General features: G+C 42.9%; 1 protein-coding gene across 1 annotated transcript in view; it reads left to right on the top strand.

Moving 5' to 3' along the window:
- The window catches only part of LOC132569389 (protein eyes shut homolog), a 219,377-nt gene extending 198,513 nt beyond the window's left edge, over positions 1-20,864 (top strand). The window contains exon 10 of the mRNA XM_060235435.1: positions 20,402-20,864. Within this exon, the coding sequence (XP_060091418.1) occupies positions 20,402-20,696 (295 nt within the window). The 3' untranslated portion in view covers positions 20,697-20,864. The remainder of the gene's footprint in view (positions 1-20,401) is intronic.
- Positions 20,865-25,043: the final 4,179 nt, after the last annotated feature.

The following is a 25,043-nucleotide window of genomic DNA, read 5'->3' as shown; positions in this document are numbered from 1 at the left end:
TCTCAGAGGCTTTATCCTTTTGTCTTGCATCTGGCTATCTTCGCAGGTTCTACTACTATTCTTGCTTTTGACCTTCAGCCATCATATTTTAGAAACTACATGCCTCTGTTTATGTCTGTTTTTACTTCCTGTGTACATAAATCTGTACACAGAAATGTATGTAAATCTTCAGTAGGCAGTAGTACAAATGTGGTGACAGCAGGTTTCAGTGTACCCTGTAAAAAGGGGAAGTTGGTGACTCCATTTTAGCGTGTTCAGAAGTAAATGTCTAAACCACAGAAAAGTGAAAACTTGCTGAAATTTATTTTAGTGAAAATTATATTACTTCCAGTGACTTTTAAAAACATTGAATTGAGGAAAACACTAACATTTATCCTCAAATTTATCTTTAGCTGAAACTAAACATTATACTCCTAAAAGTGTATAAAACCAGTTCTTTGAAATTTCAGTCAAGTTACATATTGGGAGTACCTTCCTTCAAAATGCTGTGTCACTTGCAAATTCTTCTTTAGAAAAGAGAAAGAGTCCAATAGCACCTTAAAGACTAACAAAGTTTTTGTAGGATATGAGCTTTCATGCGTCACTGCTCACTTTTTCTACTTCTACAGACAGACTAACATGGCTACTCATCTTGAAATCCTTCATTGATCTTGATTTTGGTTAAAGTCAATGGTAATTTGCATCAATTATATTTAGCATGAGTTCCCTTTCCTTTATGCAATAGTTATTATGCCCAATCTCACTATATATTTACTTCATTAATACCCTACCTTTCTCCACAGTGGATACCAAAGCAACTCATATTATTCTCCTCTCCTCCTTTTTATCTGTACAATAACCCTATGAGGTAGATTAGGCTGAAAATATATGACCAGTCCAAGATCACTCAGTGAGCTTTTACAACAAGATAGGGATCTGAACCTGGGTCTTCCAGACACCACTCTAAAATTCTAACACTACTCTATACCACAGTGGCTTTCATAGGCTGGATTCAGACTGACAGATTGTGGCAGCCACCTCTTGGCTGAAAAAAAAGCTAGCATTGTTCGAGGCACCCTGCTGTGAGCAGATAATGCATGCCTAGCTGCCATGAGAGGCACAGGCTGGAGGAGTGGTCACACCGCTCATGCGCATGGAAGGCACTTGCATGGTGCACCCCAGCAGTTCAGATGGCCAGAAAAACCACCATGCAAGCACTTGAGCAGTTTGCCATTGGGAACTACCTGGTAGTTTTTTAAAGCAGAGCCAAGCTTTAAAGCAGAGCCATTATGAGGTAGATGCACTTCAGACTCAGTTGTGCGCTGTGTGACCACACCTTTGAAATCCAGAGGGAGGGAGCTGTGTCGAGCCAAGTTGCCTGTTTGAATGAAGCTATAGGGTGGTTAAGTCATGCAAGTCAGGTGGTATCAAGTTACCCAGAAGTTGCTTCCAGACCTAGGGTTGTCAACCGCTAGGTGTGAAGATTTCCCAGAATTACAACCTAACACTAGACAACAGAGATCTGTCCCCCTGGAGAAAATGACTCGTTTAGAGCAGTGTTTCCCATTTGCAGGGTCGTGACCTGGTACCGGGCCACGGAAGCCTCACTACCGGGTCACAAGAAAAGCCAAAGCTAGCCCCGCCTCCAGCAAAGCTAGCCCTGCCCCATCTATGTGTTAACGTAAGAACATAAGAGAAGCCATGTTGGATCAGGCCAATGCCCATTCAGTCCAACACTCTGTGTCACAAAGTGGCCAAAAAAATTATAAATACACACACACACACACTGTGGCTAATAGCCGCTGATAGACCTCTGCTCCATATTTTTATCTAACCCCCTCTTGAAGCTGGCTATGCTTGTAGCTGCTACCACCTCCTGTGGCAGTGAATTCCACATGTTAATCACCCTTTGGGTGAAGAAGTACCTCCTTTTATCCGTTCTAACCCAACTGCTCAGCAATTTCATCAAATGCCCACGAGTTCTTGTATTGTGAGAAAGGGAGAAAAGTACTTCTTTCTCTACCTTCTCCATCCCATCTTGTATACCTCTATCATGTCACCCTGCAGTCGACGTTTCTCCAAGCTAATGAGCCCCAAGCGTTTTAACCTTTCTTCATAGGGAAAGTGTTCCAAACCTTTAATCATTCTAGTTGCCCTTTTCTGCACTTTTCCCAATGCTATAATATCCTTTTTGAGGTGCAGTGACCAGAATTGCACACAGTATTCCAAATGAGACCACACCATCGATTAATACAGGGGCATTATACGGGCTGATTTGTTTTCAATTCCCTTCCTAATAATTCCCAGCATGGCGTTGGCCTTTTTTTATTGCAATCGCACACTGTCTTGACATTTTCAGTGAGTTATCTACCATGAGCCCAAGATCTCTCTCTTGGTCAGTCTCTGCCAGTTCACACTATCAAGCATGGTGAAATTCCATTGATAATTTATTGCTATAGGGTCCTGCCTAACCCTGGTCTGTGAAGTATCATGGAGGACCCAGCTTTGCTAGATTATTATTCTTTCCCTCCCCCCTTCTTGCTTTATTGCCTGAAAATAGAAGTAGTGAGAAATGAAACTAACTTGAGAAGAAGTAATCAGCACCTTCCCATACATTCCTGGTAGGAAGTGCGGCACATATGGGGAAAGCAAGGACAGAGTTCTGATAACACTGTGAGAATGTAGACATTTATGATAGTTTATGTGTGAGAGTTACCCCGCACCCCCATCCTTTGGAATCCTTTTGAAGTAAACCTTAAAAGTATTGTATCAATGTATATGCAGAATTACTCTCAAGAACTTGTTACACAGAAGTATCGGTCTATCAATAAATGTAGTCTTTGTATCAACTTCGACTCGTCATTGAACCCGCATGCTTGACACACACCCCATCAACTTGTATTTGTAGCTGGGATTCTTGGCCCCAATGTGCATTACTTTGCATTTGGCCACATTGAACCTCATCTGCCACGTTGACGCCCACTCATCCAGCCTCAACAGATCCCTTTGGAGTTCCTCACAATCCTCTCTGGTTCTCACCACCCTGAACAATTTAGTGTCATCTGCAAACTTGGCCATTTCACTGGTTACTCTCAACTCCAAATCATTTATGAACAAGTTAAAGAGTATGGGACCCAATACTGAGCCCTGCGGCACTCCACTGCTTACCGTCCTCTACTGCGAAGACTGCCCATTTATACTCACTCTCGGCTTCCTATTAATTAGCCAGTTTTTGATCCACAAGAGGACCTGTCCTTTTACTCCATGACTCTCAAGCTTACTAAGGAGCCTTTGATGAGGAACTTTATCAAAAGCTTTTTGGAAGTCAAGGTAAACAATATCTATCGGGTCTTCTTTGTCCACATGTTTGTTCACCCCCTCAAAGAACTGTAACAGGTTAGTGAGGCAAGATCTTCCCTTACAGAACCCATGCTGAGTCTTCCTCAATAACTCGTGTTCATCAATGTGCCTACTCATTCTGTCCTTGATAATGACTGGCCTGTAATTTCCCGGATCTCTTCTGGAACCCTTTTTAAAGATGTGGGTGACATTTGCTACCTTCCAGTCCTCAGGAACGGAGGCAGATTTCAATGAAAGATTACATATTTTTGTCAGAAGATCCACAAGTTCAACTTTGAGTTCTTTCAGAACTCTTGGATGTATGCCATCCGGACCTGGTGACTTATTAGTTTTTAATTTGTCTATCAGTTGTAGGACCTCCTCGCTTGTCACCTCAATCTGACTCAGGTCTTTCAACACCCCTTCCAAAATAAATGGTTCTGGAGCAGGCAAACACTTCTCATCTTCCACAGTGAAGACGGAGGCAAAAAATGCATTCAGCTTCTCAACCATTTCCCTATCCTCCTTCAGTAATCCTTTGACCCCTTGGTCATCCAAGGGCCCCACTGCCTCCCTGGCTGCTTTCCTGCTTCTTATATATTTGAAGAAATTTTTATTGTTGGTCTTTATGTTTTTTGCAATATGCTCCTCATAGTCCCTTTTTGCCTGCCTGACCACAGTCTTGCATTTGATTTGCCACATCATGTGTTCCCTTTTATTAATCTCATTTGGACTAGCTTTCCACCGCTTAAAGGAGTCCTTCTTACCTTTTACAGCTTCCATTACTTTGTTTGTTAACCATGCAGGCCTTTTTCTATACCTGTTGTGCCTTTCCTAACTTGTGGTATATATTTTATCTGAGCTTCTAGGATTGTAGTTTTAAATAGCCTCCAAGCTTCACCAATGGTTTTGACTGTATTTACCTTTCCTCTCTGTTGTGCAGAGAGGAGCTGGGCTGCCTCTCCTTCCATCTCTCCTGCTCCCAGTGTTTGAGAGAAAAGCTAGCATCCACTGACACTTTAGACCCATGAAGTGTTCTTCAAGGTATGAGCTTTCATGTGCCTTGCAGTATGTTCTTTTGGGGAGATTTCCCCGGGAGACCTGGGCGGCAAAGAAGGGTCTGTTTTTTTTCAGCCAGGAGAGGCAGGGAGTAGACATTCTAGTAGTTATTTTTTTTTAACCAAACGACCCCTGGGCAGAATTTTTGCTGGCTGGGGTCATCTGATGGTGAGGAAGGCTTTTTTCCCCCTTTGCTCTTTCTTTCTTTCTTTCTTTCTTTCTTTCTTTCTTTCTTTCTTTCTTTCTTTCTTTCTTTCTTTCTTTCTTTCTTTCTTTCTTTCTTTCTTTCTTTCTTTCTTTCTTTCTTTCTTTCCCTACAAGTGATGCTCTGCCTGTATTCTTGGTGCTGGGAGGTGGGGAAGCAACAGTTGGAGGGCTTCTAGTGCCCTGGCCCAACTGGTGGACATTCTGGTGCTTTTTAGGCATTGTATGAGGGAATTTTGAACTGGATAGTCCACTGGCCTGATCCAACATGGCTCCTCTTATGTTTATGTTTTTTTTCTTTCCATGTCTTTCTTTTCTTTTCTTTTCTTTTCTTTTCTTTTCCTTTCCTTTCCTTTCCTTTCATTTCATTCTTTCCTTTTCTTTCCTTCCATTTTTACTGGATGAAACTTTTCTGTTCATCATACTGTTGTTGCAGACATAGGAGCTCTGCCAATGAAAATTTGGCACCCCCAGTTGTAGCCAAGTGGCCTTCTATGAGATTTCTGTGTGAGTGAGTGAGAGTAAGAGGTGTGGGGCAGAAAGAGATTAATGGAGATTTCTGCAGTATATCTCAACAGCACTGGAAGAGATGGTACTATGAACTTGGCACCATTTTACTGGTCCTGCTTTTAACAGCTGTCTGACACCAACATTAAACTCCTCCTGTAGATATTAAAAAGGATGAAAGTAGTTCACTGGCTAAGTATCTGCACAACAGGTTGCTTTTAAAGGCATGGGAAACACAGCCAGTAAAAAGCTGCAAGCCCCTCATAAATATCCTTTTTGGGATAATTGCAGAAAAGCTTGTATGAACTTCATATAACTTGAAATTAATTCATTAATTTCAATACAATTCTCTGCTACCTTTCACAGCAATTTCCCCATGTTTCAACCAAAGAAAAGTATGAAAAATAGCTGTCGAAAGATTTTCTTGAAACCAAGCAAGCTTGGTTGTAGCTTGAGGCAGCTGAAGGAAGGGCCTACTAAATGTGTCAGCATATTTTGAGATAGAGCAGCTGCCAGGACCCAGTGTGGGTGGTACACAGTGCTGGCATTCCTGATACCAATGGCAACTGCATTCCCAATTGCATACCCAATTGCATACAGTGGCCAGTGCTATTGAGGAAGGGATGTGTAGGTAGTGCAGACAATTGAACATGGGCATTAGGAGTGCTTGCAAGCTGGAGAACAGATAGGTGCATGCAGGTGTGGGGGTGAAAAGAGAGGACCGCCCACTTTCCACCCCCATTTTGACTCAGCATGAGTTTCAGAGAGATTTTTCTGAAAATGAATTTACTTCCGAAGAAGAGGCAGGTTTGGGGGAGTGCCCTGGAAGTGACATCACAGGAAAAGGTGGAGTTTTGGTTCAGTGTGCCCTGGAAGTGACATCACTTGGTCCTTGACACCACAGGAAATGACATAATTCCTGTCTCCTGGCTCCATTCCCAAAGTCTCCTGGCTCCACCCTCAAATTTTAGTGGGCCATGAAGGAGAAATGTAAAAATAACTGTGCCATGGGAAAGAAAAGTTTAGGAAACACTGCTTTAGAGGATGGACTCTGAGACATTATTTGTGGCTGAGACCTCTCCCTTCCCCAAACCCTCCTCAGACTCCATCACAAAATCTCCAGGAATTTCCCAACCTCATGGTGGGAATTCTAGTCAAGCCTGGCCCAAATGAGTTCTTGCTCAAAGGGTTAGAATAGGCCTGGAAAGGGCCCTACCTCCTCCTCCTCCTGCCTTTTACTGACAGAAACAAGCTTGGAATGCTGTGGTTGCCTACTAAAAGCCACTGAGGTAATACATTTCTTAAAGCTAAGGCTCTCCTTTTATCTTTTTTTGTTTTTAAACAGTTCAATGTTAGGTTTGTTTGTTTTTTGTATTTCACATATTTCTGCAAACCTGGGGCCCTTTTCAGGTCTGTAGAAAGATCAGTTTTGCCTGTTCACAGCATCACACAAGATTTAAGTATCCAAAGATTTGGTCAACTTCACTATTAGTATATAGATTTGATGCAGTCATATTTTGACATTTATGGGATGTCAGTTGTAAAATATTGTCAAACACGCTACATGCTAGATGTTGCACAATGTTCACTACTGAAAAAACTTCAGATGTGAAATCAACATAAAACATTCCTAGAATATTTACATATCTATCTATCTATCTATCTATCTATCTATCTATCTATCTATCTATCTATCTATCTATCTATCTATCTATCTATCTGTCTGTCTGTCTGTCTGTCTGTCTGTCTGTCTGTCTGTCTGTCTGTCTGTCTGTCTGTCTGTCTGTCTGTCTGTCCGTCTGTCTGTCTATTGTATATTTGTAGGTCTGTCCTTGAAAAGTGTTCAGAAACTTCAGTTGATATACAATGCAGCCCTATCCTGGATAAACCAAACCAGCCTGATGTTATCAGATCTCAGAAGCTAAGCAGGGTCAGCCCTGGCTAATATTTGGAGGGAGACCTCCAAGGAATAATGAAGTGGTGAAGCAGAGGCAGGCAATGAATGTCTCTTGCCTTGAAAACCCTAAGAAGTCACCATGTCAGCTATGACTTGATGGCACTTTTCACTACCATACAATGCTACAGCAAGGATGTTGATTGAAGTGTACAGATCATAACACTATAGTCCTGGCCGATCTGGTTTCTGGTCTGTTTCTAGGCACAATTCAAGGTGCTGGTGGTGACTTTCAAAGCCCTATTTGGCTTGGGACCAACATATCTGAAGGAGGGTGCCCCCACTTTTTGAACTTTGGCAGATGGCAACCTGGAAGAGGACCTTTTCAACTGTGACATCAAAACTCTGGAACTCTCTCCTCAGGGAGACTCATGTGTCCCCTTCTGTTGCCATCTTCTGTCAGTGGATAAAGACTTTTTTGTTTCAGTTGGTGTTCCTGCCCTATGTTTGCCCTCTCCCAGTTGAAATGACAAGACAGACACCATCTTGGAATCAAACAAGGGCCACTTTATTAAACTTTATAACTAAGCAGCAAAGGGGGAAGGATTTGCAGGTGTGGAACAAAGGCCAGGCAGGTGTCACCTATTGACCAACCTTCTTGCCTACTTTGGGCGAGCACTCAGCCCCAACCCAAAGCCAAATTCTGGCTCCTGGCCAGCAGCCTGGCAAGTGGTTGCCACCATGGGAAGCCATCACTGAAGTTTTACAACTTGCAGAGATAAGCCTAACCAAGCAGCTCCCAGCAGCAGTCCTGGGCCGTGGAGACCTGAAAGCTGTTCATGATGAACCCCTGATACCAAAATTACAATGCCAAAGATGCTCACCGATTCCGATTTTACACCTGCCCTACACTGCCAAGCAACCATCCAAGCCAATTATCCCAAATCCACTGTTTAAATGCAAGGTAGGCAAAAACACCTCCATCCTAATTGCCAATCAAGAATGCAAGCGAAAAATTCCTACCTGGCCCCCAACCAGCGACCAGCCGCAACCCACACTGGAAAACAGTGTTGTTGTTTTTATCTCTTTGTACAGTCCAGTTTAAATTGTTTTAATGATGTGTTTTATTTAATTTTTATGGCTTTTTAGACAAGTTCTTATTAAGTATGTTTTTAATCTGTTAGAAAGCTTATTGGCCCTCATGAGTGCAGAAAGACAGAACATAAATTTTGTAAATAGACAGAGCTATCTCACATCAAAAAGGAAGAAACCCCTTAATTCTTTTTTAGAAAAGCCATTTTAAGTCTAACCTTGCAGCAAAGTTAAATAAATTAATCCATGTGTCTCAAATAGTGTGGTCAGTGCACTGCTGCAAAAAAAGATTTAGCACATTAATGCAAGGTCATGTTCATTAGAAACCAACATGATTATTTCCCCTAGCAGAAGAGGTGTCTAATCACTTGACAGATATACTTCTTTTATATGGAGTTAAGGATCATTCAGTGTCCTTCAAAATAATATTTAATGTGGATAGAAACATATTTAACTCCCCCCAATCAAAAACCTGAACCACAGATGGTTGCCAATTTACCATTCTGTTAAAGTCCACAGTCAGTAGCAACTGATAAATATTTATGTGCATGCAAGTGCCCCAACCCATTTGCAGAAAATATATCTGGGTGGCCAAATTAAGAAATGTGTATACAGGCAGGTGTTGTTGCTGATACACATCATCATATCAAATACAAGCACTGGGATAATGCACAGCCTCCACTGAATTATTAGCAATAATGCTAATGTAATGTCATTGTCTTGAGCCTGAATATAGTTCCTGTATGAGCCTTTTCAGTAAGTCTACTCTGAAGCAAAGTAACATACAACCCCCAGCTATCCTACCAACCACAACCAAATTCATCCTTTACTTCTCCCATCATGTAAGTAGGTTAGATTCCAGATATTGCAGAAGGATAAAAGGAAGATGCCTTCCACATCACTAAAAACTAGGGATGGGCACAAAATGAACTACAAATTAGGCTGATTTGTGATTCATTCTAAACCAATTCAAGGCTCACACCATGTCTGAACTGAAAAAATGAACTGCCTTTTTTCCTTGGTGGGTTGTTTTGTGGTTCATTTCCCAGGCAGCCCGGCATTTTTTTCAATCAGTTCCTAGGAAACCCTGGGGATGGACATCTGGGAGCCTTAGAAACATGCACAGCAGTTGCCCATTGATTGGCAGCTCTGAAATCCAATCATGGAGCTCCTATTCTGCTGTATGAGCACAGACCATGTCTCTGCTGCTTTCACTTTGCGGCATGAAGAGAGGAGAGATGTCATGAGAGCTGAAGCTGAGGTTTCCTGGGGGCATCTGCCTTGGGGGACTATAACTCAGACATTCCAAATCCAATATTCTCCAGACTTGGAGGGCAGGTGGAGAAAAGCCCACTGAAGACTCCCAGTGAGTTTTACACCTCCTGAATCAAACAAACCAATGAACCACAAACTGGTTCATAAATCAAATGAATCACAAATGAATCTCCAATTCAGCCAATCAAACCACAAACCAACATGAACCACCATTTTCCCATTCCATGCCATCCCTACTAAGCACATGCCCTTTCCTCCTGGAAGAAGGAGAGGATTGTAACTTTAAGCTCTACCAATGCTGGCAAAACTAAAAAAAAAAAGTAAGGAAGTGTTTTGCTCCATTCCCAGATGCCTTTCCTAGCATGAAAAAGGAGATTGTTTCTGAGGCTTCTGCATACTGCAGGTGCAGGGAGAAGGATCTTCAATTCCTAAAGGAAATGGATGAGCTACTGATCTCTGAACAACAACTGGCCCTCTGTGAGGCCATGAGCCTTGTCAGATGCTCAACAAATTGACCTTTGGTGCTAGACTATAGAGAACTACAGTGAAACCTAGTTTCTTTGGTAGCTATGGTGTCAGAAAACAAGAAAAATGTGTGAATACTAATGCTAATTATTTTTCACTTGTAAGAATTCAGTAAGCATGTACATGTCTTGTTTATTCATTAATACCAAGTGAGAACATAGTGTGCATGAAAATCAGAGAAATCTGAGTTTTGCCTTTTGACACAATGTTCTCATTTCTGACAATGGCCACTCTAATGCTCACCTAGTAATTTGTATTAGTAGAAGACACCTAGAAGTTACCATCTCATGACCAATCATCTGGCTTTGTATGATTAGAATAATTCTAAAAATAGAGCTATGAATATATTCAGTGTAAAACTATTTGTGAAAAATCACAACTGGCATTTAAAATGCAAACATTGTTGAGAATAACATGGAAGACAATGGGCAGAAAAGAACCTATTGGGAAGATATAGCAAATGCCTGCTTCTTTTTCTATTCTAGTCACAATTTAAGGTTTTCTAAATAACCTACAGAGGTCTGAATAGCTTAGTCCATCACACAGAAATGTTCTCTCCTGTGCCATGTCACTATCTCTGAGACTTATCAGGGATTCCCTCTTAAAAACATTCGTATATTAGGTTTTGTCAGCAAGTACACAGAAAGTGGCAGCCCTAAATTGTGGTGTTGTTTTTGGGGGGTGGCAGAAAGGTTCAGGCCTCAGCACATGTGTGAAGCATACAATATATCTGCTTGACCCTAACTTTTGCAGTTTGAGGTAGCACTAGGAAAGGCTGGAGAATTTTCAGTGAATTTAATTAAATTTTATTCTGATGTTTTTGTTGCTACCCATGCTGGATCTATGAGATGTCATGGGAAATAAATCTAAGTAAATAAATAAAGTCTTTGACAACATATTAAACAAATGGGTCTGGAATTTTTTTTTTTGTGTGTGAGGCCAATTGACATATACATATCAGATAGTTGCCAACAGGCCTGGAGAAAAATGTCCTGTCCCTTTCATAGAGGCCTAATGTGTCAAAAGGGGAAGTTGAAGTCTTTCATGGCATGGAGATTAATAGCATTGCCTGGTAAAATAACATACCATTAAGCCTCTATTTAAAAAAAAAAAACTGAACATTTTCCCCAGGCCTGTTGACAACCATGATGTCAGACCAAAATCTAATCTCCCATCTGTCTCATAATGAGAAAAATAAATACTTGACTAGTCCATCAAAAATAACATATTCAGCTGAGGCTGGTTTTAGCCAAGGAAAATGTTGCTAGGTTGACAGGTAAATGAACAGAGGATAAATTTTAATTATCAAATAATTTTCTAGTATGAATTAATGGGCAATAGATGCATGTCACTTTAAACAAAATAAACATGGTTTTCTAGAAGTAGGATTAGAAAGGCTACAATTTGCATTATTATATGTTTGGATCAAATACTGATTGAACCAAGATTGTTGCTCTACTATAATATTGAAGACTATACACAGTAAATGTTAATTACAAGATGGAATGCATATATCAGCAATTCAGTCACATGTGGCATACAGAACCCACTGTTTATAACACTTTGTCCTAATCATGTTTTACATACAAGAAATAATTAGTAGCTCAAGCATATTTGACAAAGCAGTGATCTATATTTAACAGACTGGCTGTGCAAATGTTCCACAATCAAGAGGATAAACAAAGCACTTTCTTTTGAACCAATATTGTAAAATGCAGAGCCTAACTGAGTTAATGAAAGCATGGCAGTAGACCTTCTGTATTAAGCTGAATGATTTCCAGTTGCTATGAGAATTCCAGGGAAAGCCAAGGCATCAGTTTTGATACCAAGCTTGACTGTCCTCCAAGATTTGTGCAAGTGCTTTTGAATTTAGAAATTTGATTCCAATATACAGCATGCTCATCTTTAGTTTGCAACTAGGAAACCAAAGCAAACAGTAAAAAACATCATTGTCAATGTGCAAATTCTAATAGGGATTTGGGGAGCATGATAAAGAAGGCTTACTACATGCAGGATGGAAAGCATTGAAATATATGACAGACACCAGAACTTGCCATAATAATTACTGCTTGTTTAATATATTCACACTGTGCTCTACCTCTAGGGTGTTCAGCAAAGATTGCATGACAAGATACCAAAGAAGCAGAGACACTCATAAGACAACTTTCTTAGACTCCCCTCCTCCAAATGATAAGGTTAATAACACAATTCCTAGTCATGCTGTTTACTTTGGCTGCTGGCTGGACTCCCTTTTTGTTGATGAACTACTTGGTACTATTAAGGATATGGCCAGAAACAGGGCTTTTTTTGGAGTAGGAACGCACAGGAACGCAGTTCTGGCTGGCTTGGTATCAGGGGTGTGGCCTAATATGCACATGCATTTATGCAGGGCTTTTTATACAAAAATGCCCTGTGTGAAACAATGGTGGTGTCGGGAATGTAGCTTAATATGCAAATGAGTTCCTGCTGGGCTTTTCCAACCAAAAAAGCCCTGGACAGAAATATAAGGAACAATTGATGGACATGATAATAGAAGATAATAGATAGTAGAAGATGTTCTGGCATACATAGGAAGAACTAACTTGGTGTCTCAGGAAAGCCTTCCAAGAATTATGCTTTAATAAAACAAGCTTAGAATCTAAGCAGAAATTAAGCACTTTCACACACACTAAACAACATACTTTCAGTCCATCTTCAGTGCACTTTGCAACCGGATTTTAATGTGTGAAATGTCAAAATCCACTTTCAAACAGTTGCTGAAGGGGATTGAAACCTCTTTATTTAGCATGTGTGAAAGGGTACTCTGTTACTTGTGTAGTATACTGAGAATGAACCTATAACGTTATTGAGGTGTACCTCTGGTTAGAATTTAAATGATCTGGTATAGGAAAGCTAGCTAGATGCCTAGAGTTTCTTAAGTGCACATCTGTATCTGAATCAGATCTGGTCAATGTCACCCAGAACAGTACACTCTGTGCCACTTCCATCTGGTCTCCCCTTTGATGATAAACTACTTAATACACTTTGCTTTGTGTTAACAGATAAAGTATACAGGGTTCTGCCCCTATATAATAAAAAGGGGATCTTTATTCAGATACTCTGGGAAGAACACCCCGCAGGGACAAAGACACCAGACTTCAGGTTCTGAAATATATATTGGAAATGTATTTAAATCTTAGTTACTGCAACATTCTGACAGGAATACATGATTACATAGACTCATGGGTGTGTATGGTTACATAACCCATGGTTAAATAGCTTCTCAGTTACATGATTATAACCTTTCCTAAGCCCAGGTCCCTTAGCCTATTACATTTAGTAAAAGCAAAGCCATTGTAAAGATAGCAAAAAGCATTTCATTCTCACCTCCCCTATGGCTTCAAGTCTATGCAGAAGTACGTGGAGGGGTCTTGCTTCTCAGGAGGCTTCTCCTAAACTCACTGTTAACTAGGTAACTGACTAAAAACCAACCACGCCGTCCTTGGTAAGCCCAATTATACCTTTTCCATAGTATCCACCTTTTCCCTTTCTGTCCAATCAGAATTCAGGAAGGTCCCCCCCTTCCGTCTATCCAATCAGAATCCAGAAAGCACCCCCCTTTACTCCTATCCAATCAGAATCTAGAAAGCCAGATTCCTTCTACCCAATCAGACCCCAAAAGCCAGATTCCGTCATCTTTTGGCCAAAAACCCCGTTACATAAGAAAACCACCTGTTATTGCCAAATACTAATTAGCACCAGATAGGCCATTGAACCCTAAAGGGCAAAAATCCCCATCTGGGACCAACAAAAGCCTGGGAACCCCCATCTGGGACGAAGGCTTTACCACAACAGCCTGAGAACCCCCCCCCCCCCCAATCTGGGGCAAAACTTTCCCATGAAAGCCTGGGAAACTATCTTACCCATTCTAATCAATACCTTAATACATCTCTCTCGGCTTGACTTCGCGAACGAAGATTTAAGAAGGGTGCAGTAGTCCACGTCCGCTGCAGGCTCGCTGGTGGCTGACAAGAACAATGCGGGACAGGCAGATCCGGCCACAGTGGCTGCAGGGAAAAGTCTGATTTGGGGTTGGTGCTGTAGCAGTGCGATTCTTCCTCAATCTCCTTTTGTCCTCAAGACCAGCTATGCGTGCGTTCTCAAAGGAAGAGACAGTCTGGTGGATGGTGTGCCTCCATGCTTTGCGAACTGAGGCTAGGTCAGACCACTGGTGATCGTTGATGCGACAGGTGCCAAGGGATTTCTTCAAGGAGTCCTTGTACCTCTTCTTTGGTGCCCCTCTATTTCAATGGCCGGTGGAAAGTTCGCCATACAGAGCAATCTTGGGAAGGCGGTGGTTTTCCATCCTAGAAATATGCCCTGCCCAGCGCAGCTGCGTCTTCAACAGCAGTGCTTCAATGCTTGTAACCTCCGCCCTCTTGAGGACTTCAGTGTTGGTCACAAAGTTACTCCAGTGGATGTTGAGGATGGTGCGAAGGCAACGCTGATGAAAGCGCTCAAAGAGTCGCAGGTGATGACGGTATAAAACCCACGATTCGGAGCCGTAGATGAGGGTTGTCATCACAACCGCTTTGTAAACATTGATCTTTGTGCCTTTTTTCAGATGCTTGTTGCTCCACACTCTTTTGTGCAGTCGGCCAAATGCACGGTTTGCCTTTGCCAGCCTGTTGTCAATCTCCTTGTCGATCTTGGCATCTGAGGAGATGATGCACCCTAGGTAGCTGAACTGCTGGACTGTCTTCAGAACTGATTCACCCACAGTGATGCAGGGAGGGTGATAATCTTCCTGGGGTGCAGGCTGGTGGAGAACTTCTGTCTTCTTCAGACTAACTTCTAGGCCGAATAGCTTGGCAGCCTCTGCAAAGCAGGATGTCATATGCTGCAGAGCTGATACCGAGTGGGAGACGAGTGCAGCATCATCAGCAAATAGTAGCTCTCGGATGAGTTTTTCCATTGTCTTGGAGAATGCAGCCTTGCTTTACACTTGTGCCTATTGGGAAGGGCTCCGAGAGGTCGTTGCAGTGTCTGACTTGGCCTCACTGGTCTTCATGTAGCTGGATGATCATGCTGAGGAACCTTGGGGGACATCCTAAACGTTCCAAGATTTGCCACAGGCCTTTCCTGCTAACGGTATCGAAAGCTTTGGTAAGGTCGACAAAAGTCACATATAGACCCTTGTTCTGTTCCCTGCATTTCTCTTGGAGCTGCCTGAGAACAAATGCCATGTCGGTGGTGCTCCTGTTAGCTCTGAAACTCTGAAGCCGCACTGGCTCTCTGGGAGGAGTTCTTCTGCAATGGTGGGCACCAGTCTGTTCAGGAGTATTCTGGCAGTGCCAACTGCGTAGTTCAAGATTCAGCAATCCACCTCACCCCACTTCAACCAGTGAAAACAGAGTTGGATGAGATCCCCACCCTAGAAGAGACTGTTAAAGCCATCAAGCAACTGAAAAGTGGCAAGGCAGCGGGAGTTGATGGAATCCCACCAGAGATCTGGAAGCATGGGGGCACAGTACTACATAGCACACTTCACAAAGTAATTGTCACCTGCTGGGAACAAGGCAAACTACCACAGGACTTTCGCGATGCAATCATCATCACTCTACACAAGAACAAAGGAGAAAAGTCAGACTGCTCCAACTACCGGGGGATAACCTTGCTCTCCATCGCAGGCAAAATCCTTACCTTAATACATATATATCATAATAAAGCATTATCATACTGTATCATAATAAAATCACACATGTGAGACCAGGAATATTACCCATATGTGAATATATATATATATATATATATATATATATATATATATATATATATATATATTTATTTATTTATTTATTTATTTATTTATTTATTTATTTATTTTTATATCCCGCCCTCCCCTGCCAAGGCAGGCTCAGGGCAGCTCACAGGACATGGTATATACCATGATTACAATAAAATACAATCATTACTATAAAAGACAGTTAAAATATAGTTAAATTACGTTCATAAATTAAGTTAAATAAAACAGTTAAAACCATTATAGATCATCAATTAAGGTGCTACAGTTCAATATATGTATAGGATGGCTAGATGTCATTACCCGGGTTCCATCTTAAAAGCAAGTTGAAAGAGGACGGTTTTGCAAGCCCTGCGAAACTGATTTAGATCTCGCAGGGCTCACACCTCCTCTGGTAGTTGATTCCACCATTGGGGAGCCATTGTTGAGAAGGCTTGCTCCCTCGTTGTTTTCAGTCTGGCCTCCCTTGGTCCAGGGATTTTTAAAAGATTTTGAGAACTAGATCTCAGTGCTCTCTGAGGAACATATGGAGAGAGGCGGTCCCTAAGGTAGGCAGGGTCTTGGCCATATAGGGCTTTAAAGGTAATAACCAGCACCTTATAACGAACTCAGTACACAATTGGCAGCCAGTGCAGTTCCCGCAGCCTAGGCTGTACATGTTCCCACCAAGGTAGTCCCACTAACAGCCTGGCCGCTGTATTCTGCACTAGCTGCAGTTTCCGCGTTCGGTATAAGGGCAGCCCCATGTAGAGGGCATTACAGTAGTCCAGCCTCGAGCTGACCATTGCATGGATCACAGTTGCCAGGTCGCTGCGTTCCAAGAAGGGGGCCAACTGCCTTGCCCTCCTAAGGTGGAAAAAGGCAGATTTAGCAGTGGCAGCTATCTGGGCCTCCATTGTCAAAGAAGGTTCCAGTAGCACTCCCAAGCTCTTATATATATATATAAGAAAAGGGAAAGCTATGTGTCTGTGTGCATTCTATATGGCCACTGTATATTGCCCTATATGATTTTCTAATCATTAGATGTCCACTATAGCCCTTTAGCTTATTGGAGAAATCTAACAAATCCATTTAATAGAATATCTCCTCTCTGTGTCCAGCTTGAGTTTCTGACAGGCTTTTCCTCTCCTGGCAATCTCTCTTTTACTCCCTCCTTTCTCCAGTTCACTACAATTGGGATGATTGTTATAGAAACCCCTCTATAGGGAATCGTTTCAGCCTTCTTATCAATCTCATCTCCCCCTCAACAGGTATAGACAAACATCCATAATGTTATTCTATAGAATCCAAGCTGCTTGCAACATTCCTTCACACTGGGATGCATTGCTCCATATAAAGGCATTGTCAAAATCCTCTTCTGAAACTAGATTAATAGACATCTCTCTTCCAAATCCTCATTAGGACATGTGTTAAAAACACCAAATGTTCTGAGAAGATGTCCTGGGAAAAATGTCCTGGGACCATCGACTTGTTTACAACATTTTTGTACAACTACTCAGCCACACATACCAAGTGATACTGATTCCCACACACTTCCAGCCGCTAATTGGTATCAAATGTATTTTCCCAGATAAGTTCATTCATCGGGCCCCATATTCTCTTTTACTTAGAGAAATTATAGGCCTTCAATAGACAGTCATATAGAACCATCATATATATTATAAATACAACATTTGGTTCCATCCACTGCTAGAATTCAGGGGGGATGCAATATCACCCAAGTGGCTGAGGTGCTTTCTTCTAATGTACCTTTCAGCTCACTGGATGTTGCTTGAAGAGGAGGAATGATCATGAATGTGTTTGTGGCAACAGGTGAGAAAGCTGTAGAGAAAAGTTTCAACTGTTCCTTGGGCAATAATATCCCAAAATTGAGGTTGAAGGAACTGTTTTCCCAGGAGCAGCTGCAAATGAAGATCTCCTCCTGTGGCTTCAGTTTAGTAACTTTTTTCTAGGCTGGGATATGCTGAAGCCCATACATAACCCAGAAGTCTAGCTGGAACACAGGTTTGCTCCATGTAAACATCTTTTTTAAAACTGTAAATGACTTCGTTGTGATGTGATAGCTTTCATTTAAAGGCCATTTTTTTATAGTAAAATGTTAAGTATATTTCTTTTTCTTTTTTCAAAGCAGCACCTTGGATTGCCTAAAAATCATGAGGTTACAGATTTTTTCCATGTGATATGCACTGCTCTGCTGATGGAAGGCAACCTTTGATACAAGATGGATTTTTCAGTATTATCATCACTCTTATTATGGTTTTTATCTTCCAAAAGTTCTTATTTGGCTACCATAATTGTGAGTGTGCAAATGGAGAAGGAGTAACAAAGCAGCAATAGCCATTTTCTTCAGCTTGAAGTGAGATCCTCCATGGCCAGACTGTACAGGGGCTGCTGTCCCTTGGCAATCATGATGCCACCCCCTGTGCACACTGGCTGTAGACCACCCAGTCAGAGACGCTTAAGAATCCTCCCAAGGCATAAGTGAAGGAAACTGGAGTATCCTCTGTTTTACTGCTTAGAAGAGCACCAGCAGGAAGGAAAGTGTGACAGCAGTGGTGCATTTTGCATGGCCAACATTGTTTGTGTTTTCCTCCCAGTACCCTGGTTCCCATACAAACACCCCAAGCACATTTTAGAAGACGCACTAGTGCCTTTTGTAAATATTAGGCATCCTCTCTTTTTATGTTGATCACCTGCTGGATGACCATCAGGTTTTCATATTTTGCAAAGAACAATGGGAAATGCCACTTTTGGCCAATGAGCTCCCTCACCAGCAATTTGTTCACTTCATGGTGGTTGCTTGACAAGTCAGAATTGATGCACTGAAGGCATTGATTCTCCATTAGGCAGTTCACATGAATGAGAATCTGCTGAAAGATTTCTGCAGTTATAGGACATTGGGTACGATAAGACAGGCTTTTTGCACTGCCATGGCCACCCCTGTCTCCAGATTTTGCAGGCATGATCACATGTGAACACCTGCCCCCTGTGCCACACTCACCATTACCTTGTTCTGCAATGCCTCACCAACAGATTAAACATCCACTGGGAACTTCCCGGTAGCAAAATCCTCGTTGCGCCTCTGTGGTGTGTTTCCTGCCAACTGAACGGCTGGGGCGCACCATGCATGCACCGTGGATGTGCAGGAGCAGTGTGAACACTCCTTTGGCATATGTGTGGCCTGTGCCTGCCTCAGTAGCGAGGCAAGTGGAGGCTCAAACAGCACCATCTTTTTCAAAGCTGGGAGACCGCCACAGCAACGTCCTAAGTCTGATCACACCCATCCTCTAATGTGCCCTTTTGTGACAGGAAAAGAAGCTTTCTCCTACAGTAGAGCAGTACTGGAGTGAAGCATGGTGGCTGGGTAGACATCAGATTCCTAAGTTTCCTATAGGCTATAGCTGTCTATTACTGTTTTAGACCATGGATTCTTTTGTGCTTTCTAAGAGGTAAGGCATCTTGTCAAACTCACAAACAATGATTGTCCAAAAGATTTTCTTAAAAGGCTTGGTCAAGAATGATAGTGATCACCAAGAGTGAGTAAGTAGTATTATCTTCAATGTGTTATGAAAAAAGTCACCTAGTTCACAGGGTTCATAATTTTCAGTTTCATTTTGATTTCATATATCCTGTATTGTGTCATCCTTAAAACTGCCCTTTTGCACAAGATGTTTAAAGAAGATGTTCATGATAAGTAGATAAAAGACCTTGTTCTTACATGTTTCAGAACTTGACAATTTGTGGTCACTAAAATAAACTTAAATATCTAGGAATGCTGACAGAACCAACAGATTCCCCCCCCCCCTTTGACATTTCCCTTGACTACTCACCAGGAACTGTGACTGTCTTACCTTTTGAGGAGTGTTGGCTATGGTTGAGTTCTTAGGACATTTCCCATCCAGGCACTACTTCAAGTTCAGACCTCCTTAGTGTGTTTGCTTTCATTATTTATTTAAAACAGTTCTATGCAGCCTTTGCACCCAACTCAGGGTCCCCAAGGCTGCAAACATTTCAGACATTAGTGCTTAAAATACAAATGCATATATCAGGTATTTAAAACAATTACGTAAAATACAAAAACACATAAAAAGAAAGGAAGGCCAATAAGAATTAGTGAGGGAATTCCAAACAAAAACAAAAAAGTCTTCACCAATTGGCAAGTGTTGCTTCTGTAGGGAAATGTGTTTGCGTTATAATTCCACCACCACTACTGTCATTCCCAAAGAATCCAGTATAGCTGTGACCAGGGCTTTTTTTTTGTAGCAGGAACTCCTTTGCATATTAGGCCACCCCATCCTAATGCAACCAATCCTCCAAGAGCTTACAGAGCTGTTAGTACAGGGCCTACTGGAAGCTCCAGGAGGATTGGCTACATCATGGGTCTGTGGCCTAATATGCGAAGGAGTTCCTGCTACACACTCTAAGACTGAAGTGGCAGGTGTAACACACAAAAAGCCCTGGCTGAGGCATGAATGGAAATTACAGATTACTAGACCATTTTTACTTATGAGAAAACTTCAATTTTCGTGCTGTAAGATGACAACTGTCACTTAATGTGCTCCATAGTAATGTTTTTCACTAAGTTGCTATTCAGTTAACTGTTGAACTGTGAGTAGCACAGACTTGAATATGATTGATAGCATTTTTCTGGGGGGGAGGCAACCTTGATCAAACAATCTTTCTATCTCTATTTCCATGGAGGACTAGAAGGATTCATGACTAATTTTTCATTTTGTGTCTTTTAGATGTTTGTGTCCTCCAGGTTATTCTGGAAAATTTTGCGAACTCAGCTTAGACCCCTGCATTGGAAACCAATGCTCAGACTATGGCTTTTGTATGGGCAATTTGAATAATTACACCTGCCGCTGCAGTCTTGGCTATGAAGGACCATTCTGTGAAGTGGAGGCTAATGAATGTTCGAGTTCACCCTGCAAAAATGGGGCCACCTGTTTGGATTTAATTGGCCACTTCTCATGTCAGTGTGCCGCAGGATTCAAAGGCAAGTTTCTGTGTTCACCTTTTATTCAGCAGATTTCATAGTCAATTTCTTCTTCACTTAAGTTCAGATTGTAGTTATTTTTAATTAGACATTTTTCTTAATTTGCCTCAGTATGAAGTTTACAATATCTGTGAAAAGTTAATGTTCAGTATATTTTTCTTCCATCACTGTTTATATTCTGAGGGCTGCTTTTATGTATTAAGATGAGAACTGGATTTTTAGACACTAAGAATTATTCAGCAAGAACTAGATGGATGCAAAAGAACCAAAGAGAGGCACAAGGTCACTGTTTTGGATTCCAGCATATGGAGACGTTCCTAATTTGTGCTTGAACTGAGCAGGTCTGTTGTACACTCTGTCTCAGGAAGCAATCCCAGTTATTCTTCAGGGTCACATTCTTATACATCTGCATGATCTTTTTGTCTTAACACAGACCTCACTTGTCTCAGCTTACACCATTATCATGTCTTGAAGGCTCATTGGCCCAGAAGCCAGCCACAAAATTCTATAGATGGAACAGAATATTAGTCTGATGTTGCTTCCTTTTTAGCTCTTAATGTATATCAGTTGAGTAACATGATCGCATGTGGCCTTAGATTTTACTTGAACAGCCCGCTGGTGTTCTGAAACTGGTGATGGAGTATAAGAATGGTATCATGTGATAAGGTTTTTCAGCTTTTATTTATTTATTTGATTTCTGTCCTGCTCTCCATTGCATTGCAGAACTGAGGGTAGGTTACAACAGTTGAATAAAACCATTAAAACAACAAAAACACAATTCCAAATATTAAAATCTATACAGAACATAAATCATCAGATGGTGTTCAGGCGCAATTTAACAAATGATCCCAGAAATTCCTAATTGTATATGTGCCCAGGTAAATCAAATACTGGGCAAGTGGGCAGGAACCACTGCCAGTAATACAAGATGGAACAGTGTAAGCAGGGTAGAGCAGGAGAGACCGGTGTAATTGGACATCCTTCACCTCAAACAAAGGCCGTTTTCCCACTCACGTTTTACTGGCGCCACGACCATCCTGACGCCGGCGAATCTGCCTGGATTTCGCATCAGAAGCTCCGGCGCTCCCAGAAGCGCCGGCTACTTCCGTCGCTAAGCCAGCGCAAACGGAAATCGCAAAGATGCAGGAAAACGTTTGCGCTGGCTTAGCGACGGAAAGCGCCGGCGCTTCTGGGAGCGCCGGCGCTTCTGTTGCGAAATCCAGGCAGATTCGCCGGCGTCAGGATGGTCGTGGCGCCAGTAAAACGTGAGTGGGAAAACGGCCAAAGGCTTGGTGGACCATCTCCATTTTACAGGCCCGACTGAACTGAAGCAAGTTTTATATGGCTCTGATCTCATTTAGGAAAGTGTTCTACCATGCTGGGGCCAGAGCCAAAAAGGCCCTGGCTTTGGTCAAGGCTAAGTGAATGTCTTTTGGGCCGGGGATCACCAGCAGATGTTGATCTGATGAGCACAAGACTTTCCAAGGGACACTTTACATTTGGAAACCTTGGGAAATGAGGCACTTTAAAAAAAAATGCCTCCTGGGAAGTATTTTCTCTTTCGGAATGAATTAAATGTATTTTAAGACAAAGTTCATACCCCTAAATGTTTCCCCTTTTCCATTGCCTCTTCCCTTTTCCTGCTACCTTCTTCCTACTCACCAGCCAAGCTACCTTTATCTCTTCTTTTACCCTTGCATCCGCTCCCTGAGAGAAGTCTAGCTGAGTTGCACAATGGTGGCCAGTGGGTTAAACTATGCTGTATAGTGGGAACCCTAGATGACTTCTGAGAAGCATCTCAGTTTTCCCTGTATCCCCCTTCCCAAACTATGTCCACTCTCCCTCATCATGGCAACACCCATATAATATTTCCCTGCTTTCTTGTCTCCTTCTCCTTGTCTCCTTCCCTGCTTCCTTGTCTCCCTGTCAAGCTACATTTATCTGCCCCCATCTTTAGCTATATTTATTATTTAAATAATAGCATAGGGGAGGCCATGCTAGGGTCAGGGATTTCGGTCATAACTGGGCAGGGAAGGTACAATGGTGGGCATAGGTTACAAAGAAGAGGAGGGAACTGGAGATATGGAAATGCTCAGACTCCGTTCAACCCATGTCCCATTTCAAGGCATGTTGATTATGGGGCTAGGATGAACTACCCATCTCCTTCACTGGTGTGGATTAATGCCAGGTCCATTAATAATAAGACCGCTCTGCTGTGGGACTTCATCGTAGAGCAGCAAGTGGATCTGGCATGTATGACGGAGACCTGGGTTCGGGAAGGTGAAACTGTTGCCTTGAACCAGCTTACCCCACCTGGGTTTGCCATCCTCCACCAGTCACGGACAAGTGGGCAGGGGGGAGGAGTTGCTGTGCTCATTCGAGACTCTTTTTCTTTCAGGGCACTCTCTGGTCCGAACGGCACTAACATAGAGTGCACTGGCCTGGTGTGGGAAGCTGAGGAGAGTGTGGCAACCTGAGTGGTGTACTGACCGCCTAACACACCACCAGAGAGCCTACCTGCCCTGTTAGATGCAGTGTCCGCCTGGGCATTGGACTTCCCCAGACTTTTAGTTTTGGGGGATTTCAATGTCCATCTTGATGACGTGGTGTCTTTGCAGGCACAAGACCTGGTGTTGTCCATGGAGACACTGGGACTCAGCCAATTTGTATCGGCCCCCACACACCAGGCCGGGCACACGCTGGATCTGATCTTCAGGGCAGGGATATTGGTGGATCTGGTAACAGCAAATGCTGTTCCATGGTCAGACCACTATGCCTTGAAAGTCTGACTGGACCTGCAACTCCAACCCTGTTTAGGCGGCGAGCCGATTTATGCTGGACCCAGAGGTTTTTCAGGAGGCCCTGCAGGACCCGATGCCCCCTGGTGGGTTGTTAGATGAGCTAGTGGAAGACTGGCATACCCGGCTCTCCACTGCCATCAACAAAATTGCCCCCTGGCGCCCTCTTCACTGTCGCACCAAGGCAGTTCCTTGGTATTCCTTGGACCTGCTAAGGATAAAATGACAGCTTAGACGGTTAGAGCGAGTGTGGCGGCGTGATGAAGAGTCCAGAACTTCTTATAGAATGGTTATGAAAGTCTATGAGAAGTCTGTGAAGTTCGCTAAGAAGAATTTCTATGCGGCCTCCATAGGGTCTGTGAAGTCGTGCCCAGCTCAATTGTTTAGAGTGATTTGGTCTCTGACTACTTTGCCATCAAGCAATCAAAAAGATAGGGAATTGGATATTGAACCTGAGGCTTTTGCGACATATTTCACAGATAAAATCTTGACTCTCCACCAGGATCTCTTAGCCACAGTTGATGCAGTACATGAACTGGAAGCCCCTTGGCCATCACACGGTCCAATATTGGACCAATTCAGTTGACTCACATTGGATGATGTAGACAGGGTCCTGGCTGTAGTGAAGCCTACTACCTGCCCCCTGGACCCCTGCCCATCCTGGCTTGTGAAGGCTTGCCAGGATGATGTCAGGGCTTCTCTAGGTGACATTGTCAACTTGTCCCTGACAAGCGGAACATTCCCAGAGAAGTTAAAGGAGGCGGAAATTCGGCCACTTTTGGAAAAAAAAAAAAACCTCGCTGAACCCTATGGTTCTAGTCAACTACCGCCCAGTTTAGAATTTATCGTTTCTGGGAAAGGTAGTTGAGAAAGCAGAGGTGGAGCAGCTACAGGCTTTCCTGGATGAAATATCTGCCCTGGACCCATTCCAATCCGGTTTCCACCCAGGCCGTGGGACAGAGATGGTACTAGTTGCCCTCACAGATGACCTAAGAAGACATCCGGACAAAGGCAGGTCAGCGCTGCTGATTCTTCTCAACCTATCAGCAGCATTTGACATGGTTGACTATGATCTATTGACCCGCCGCCTCGCCATCACCGGAATATGGGTGACAGCCTTGCAATGGTTTTCCTCCTTTCTCCGGGGATGGGGACAAAGGGTGAGGCTGGGTGAGCAAACCTCCATGCGGCACCCACTTATATGTGGAGTGCCCCAGGGAGCTATTCTCTCGCCCATATTATTTAACATCTATATGCGCCCCTTTGCCCAGATTGCCCGAGGTTTCAGGCTGGGTTGTCACCAGTATGCTGATGACGCCCAGCTCTATCTGTTGATGAGTGGCAGACTGTCTTCTGCCTCTGAACAACTGTCTGAGGCATTAGGAGCCATAGCGGGATGGCTACAGCAGAGCCGATTGAAGTTAAATCCAGCTAAAACGGAGGTCCTGGGCCTGAGTTGAGGGGGGGGGGCGGGTTTGTGTACCCAGCTCCCACCCTTGGATGGTGCAGTTTTAGTGCCAACTCAACAGGTGAAGAGCTTGGGAGTGATCCTGGATGCCTCACTTTCCATGGAGGCCCAGGTCGCGGCAG

Source organism: Heteronotia binoei, chromosome 1, assembly GCF_032191835.1.
Source record: "Heteronotia binoei isolate CCM8104 ecotype False Entrance Well chromosome 1, APGP_CSIRO_Hbin_v1, whole genome shotgun sequence".
NCBI lineage: Eukaryota > Metazoa > Chordata > Lepidosauria > Squamata > Gekkonidae > Heteronotia > Heteronotia binoei.
Note: the sequence above shows the minus strand (reverse complement) of the source record. Positions and strands in the feature narration are given on the sequence as shown.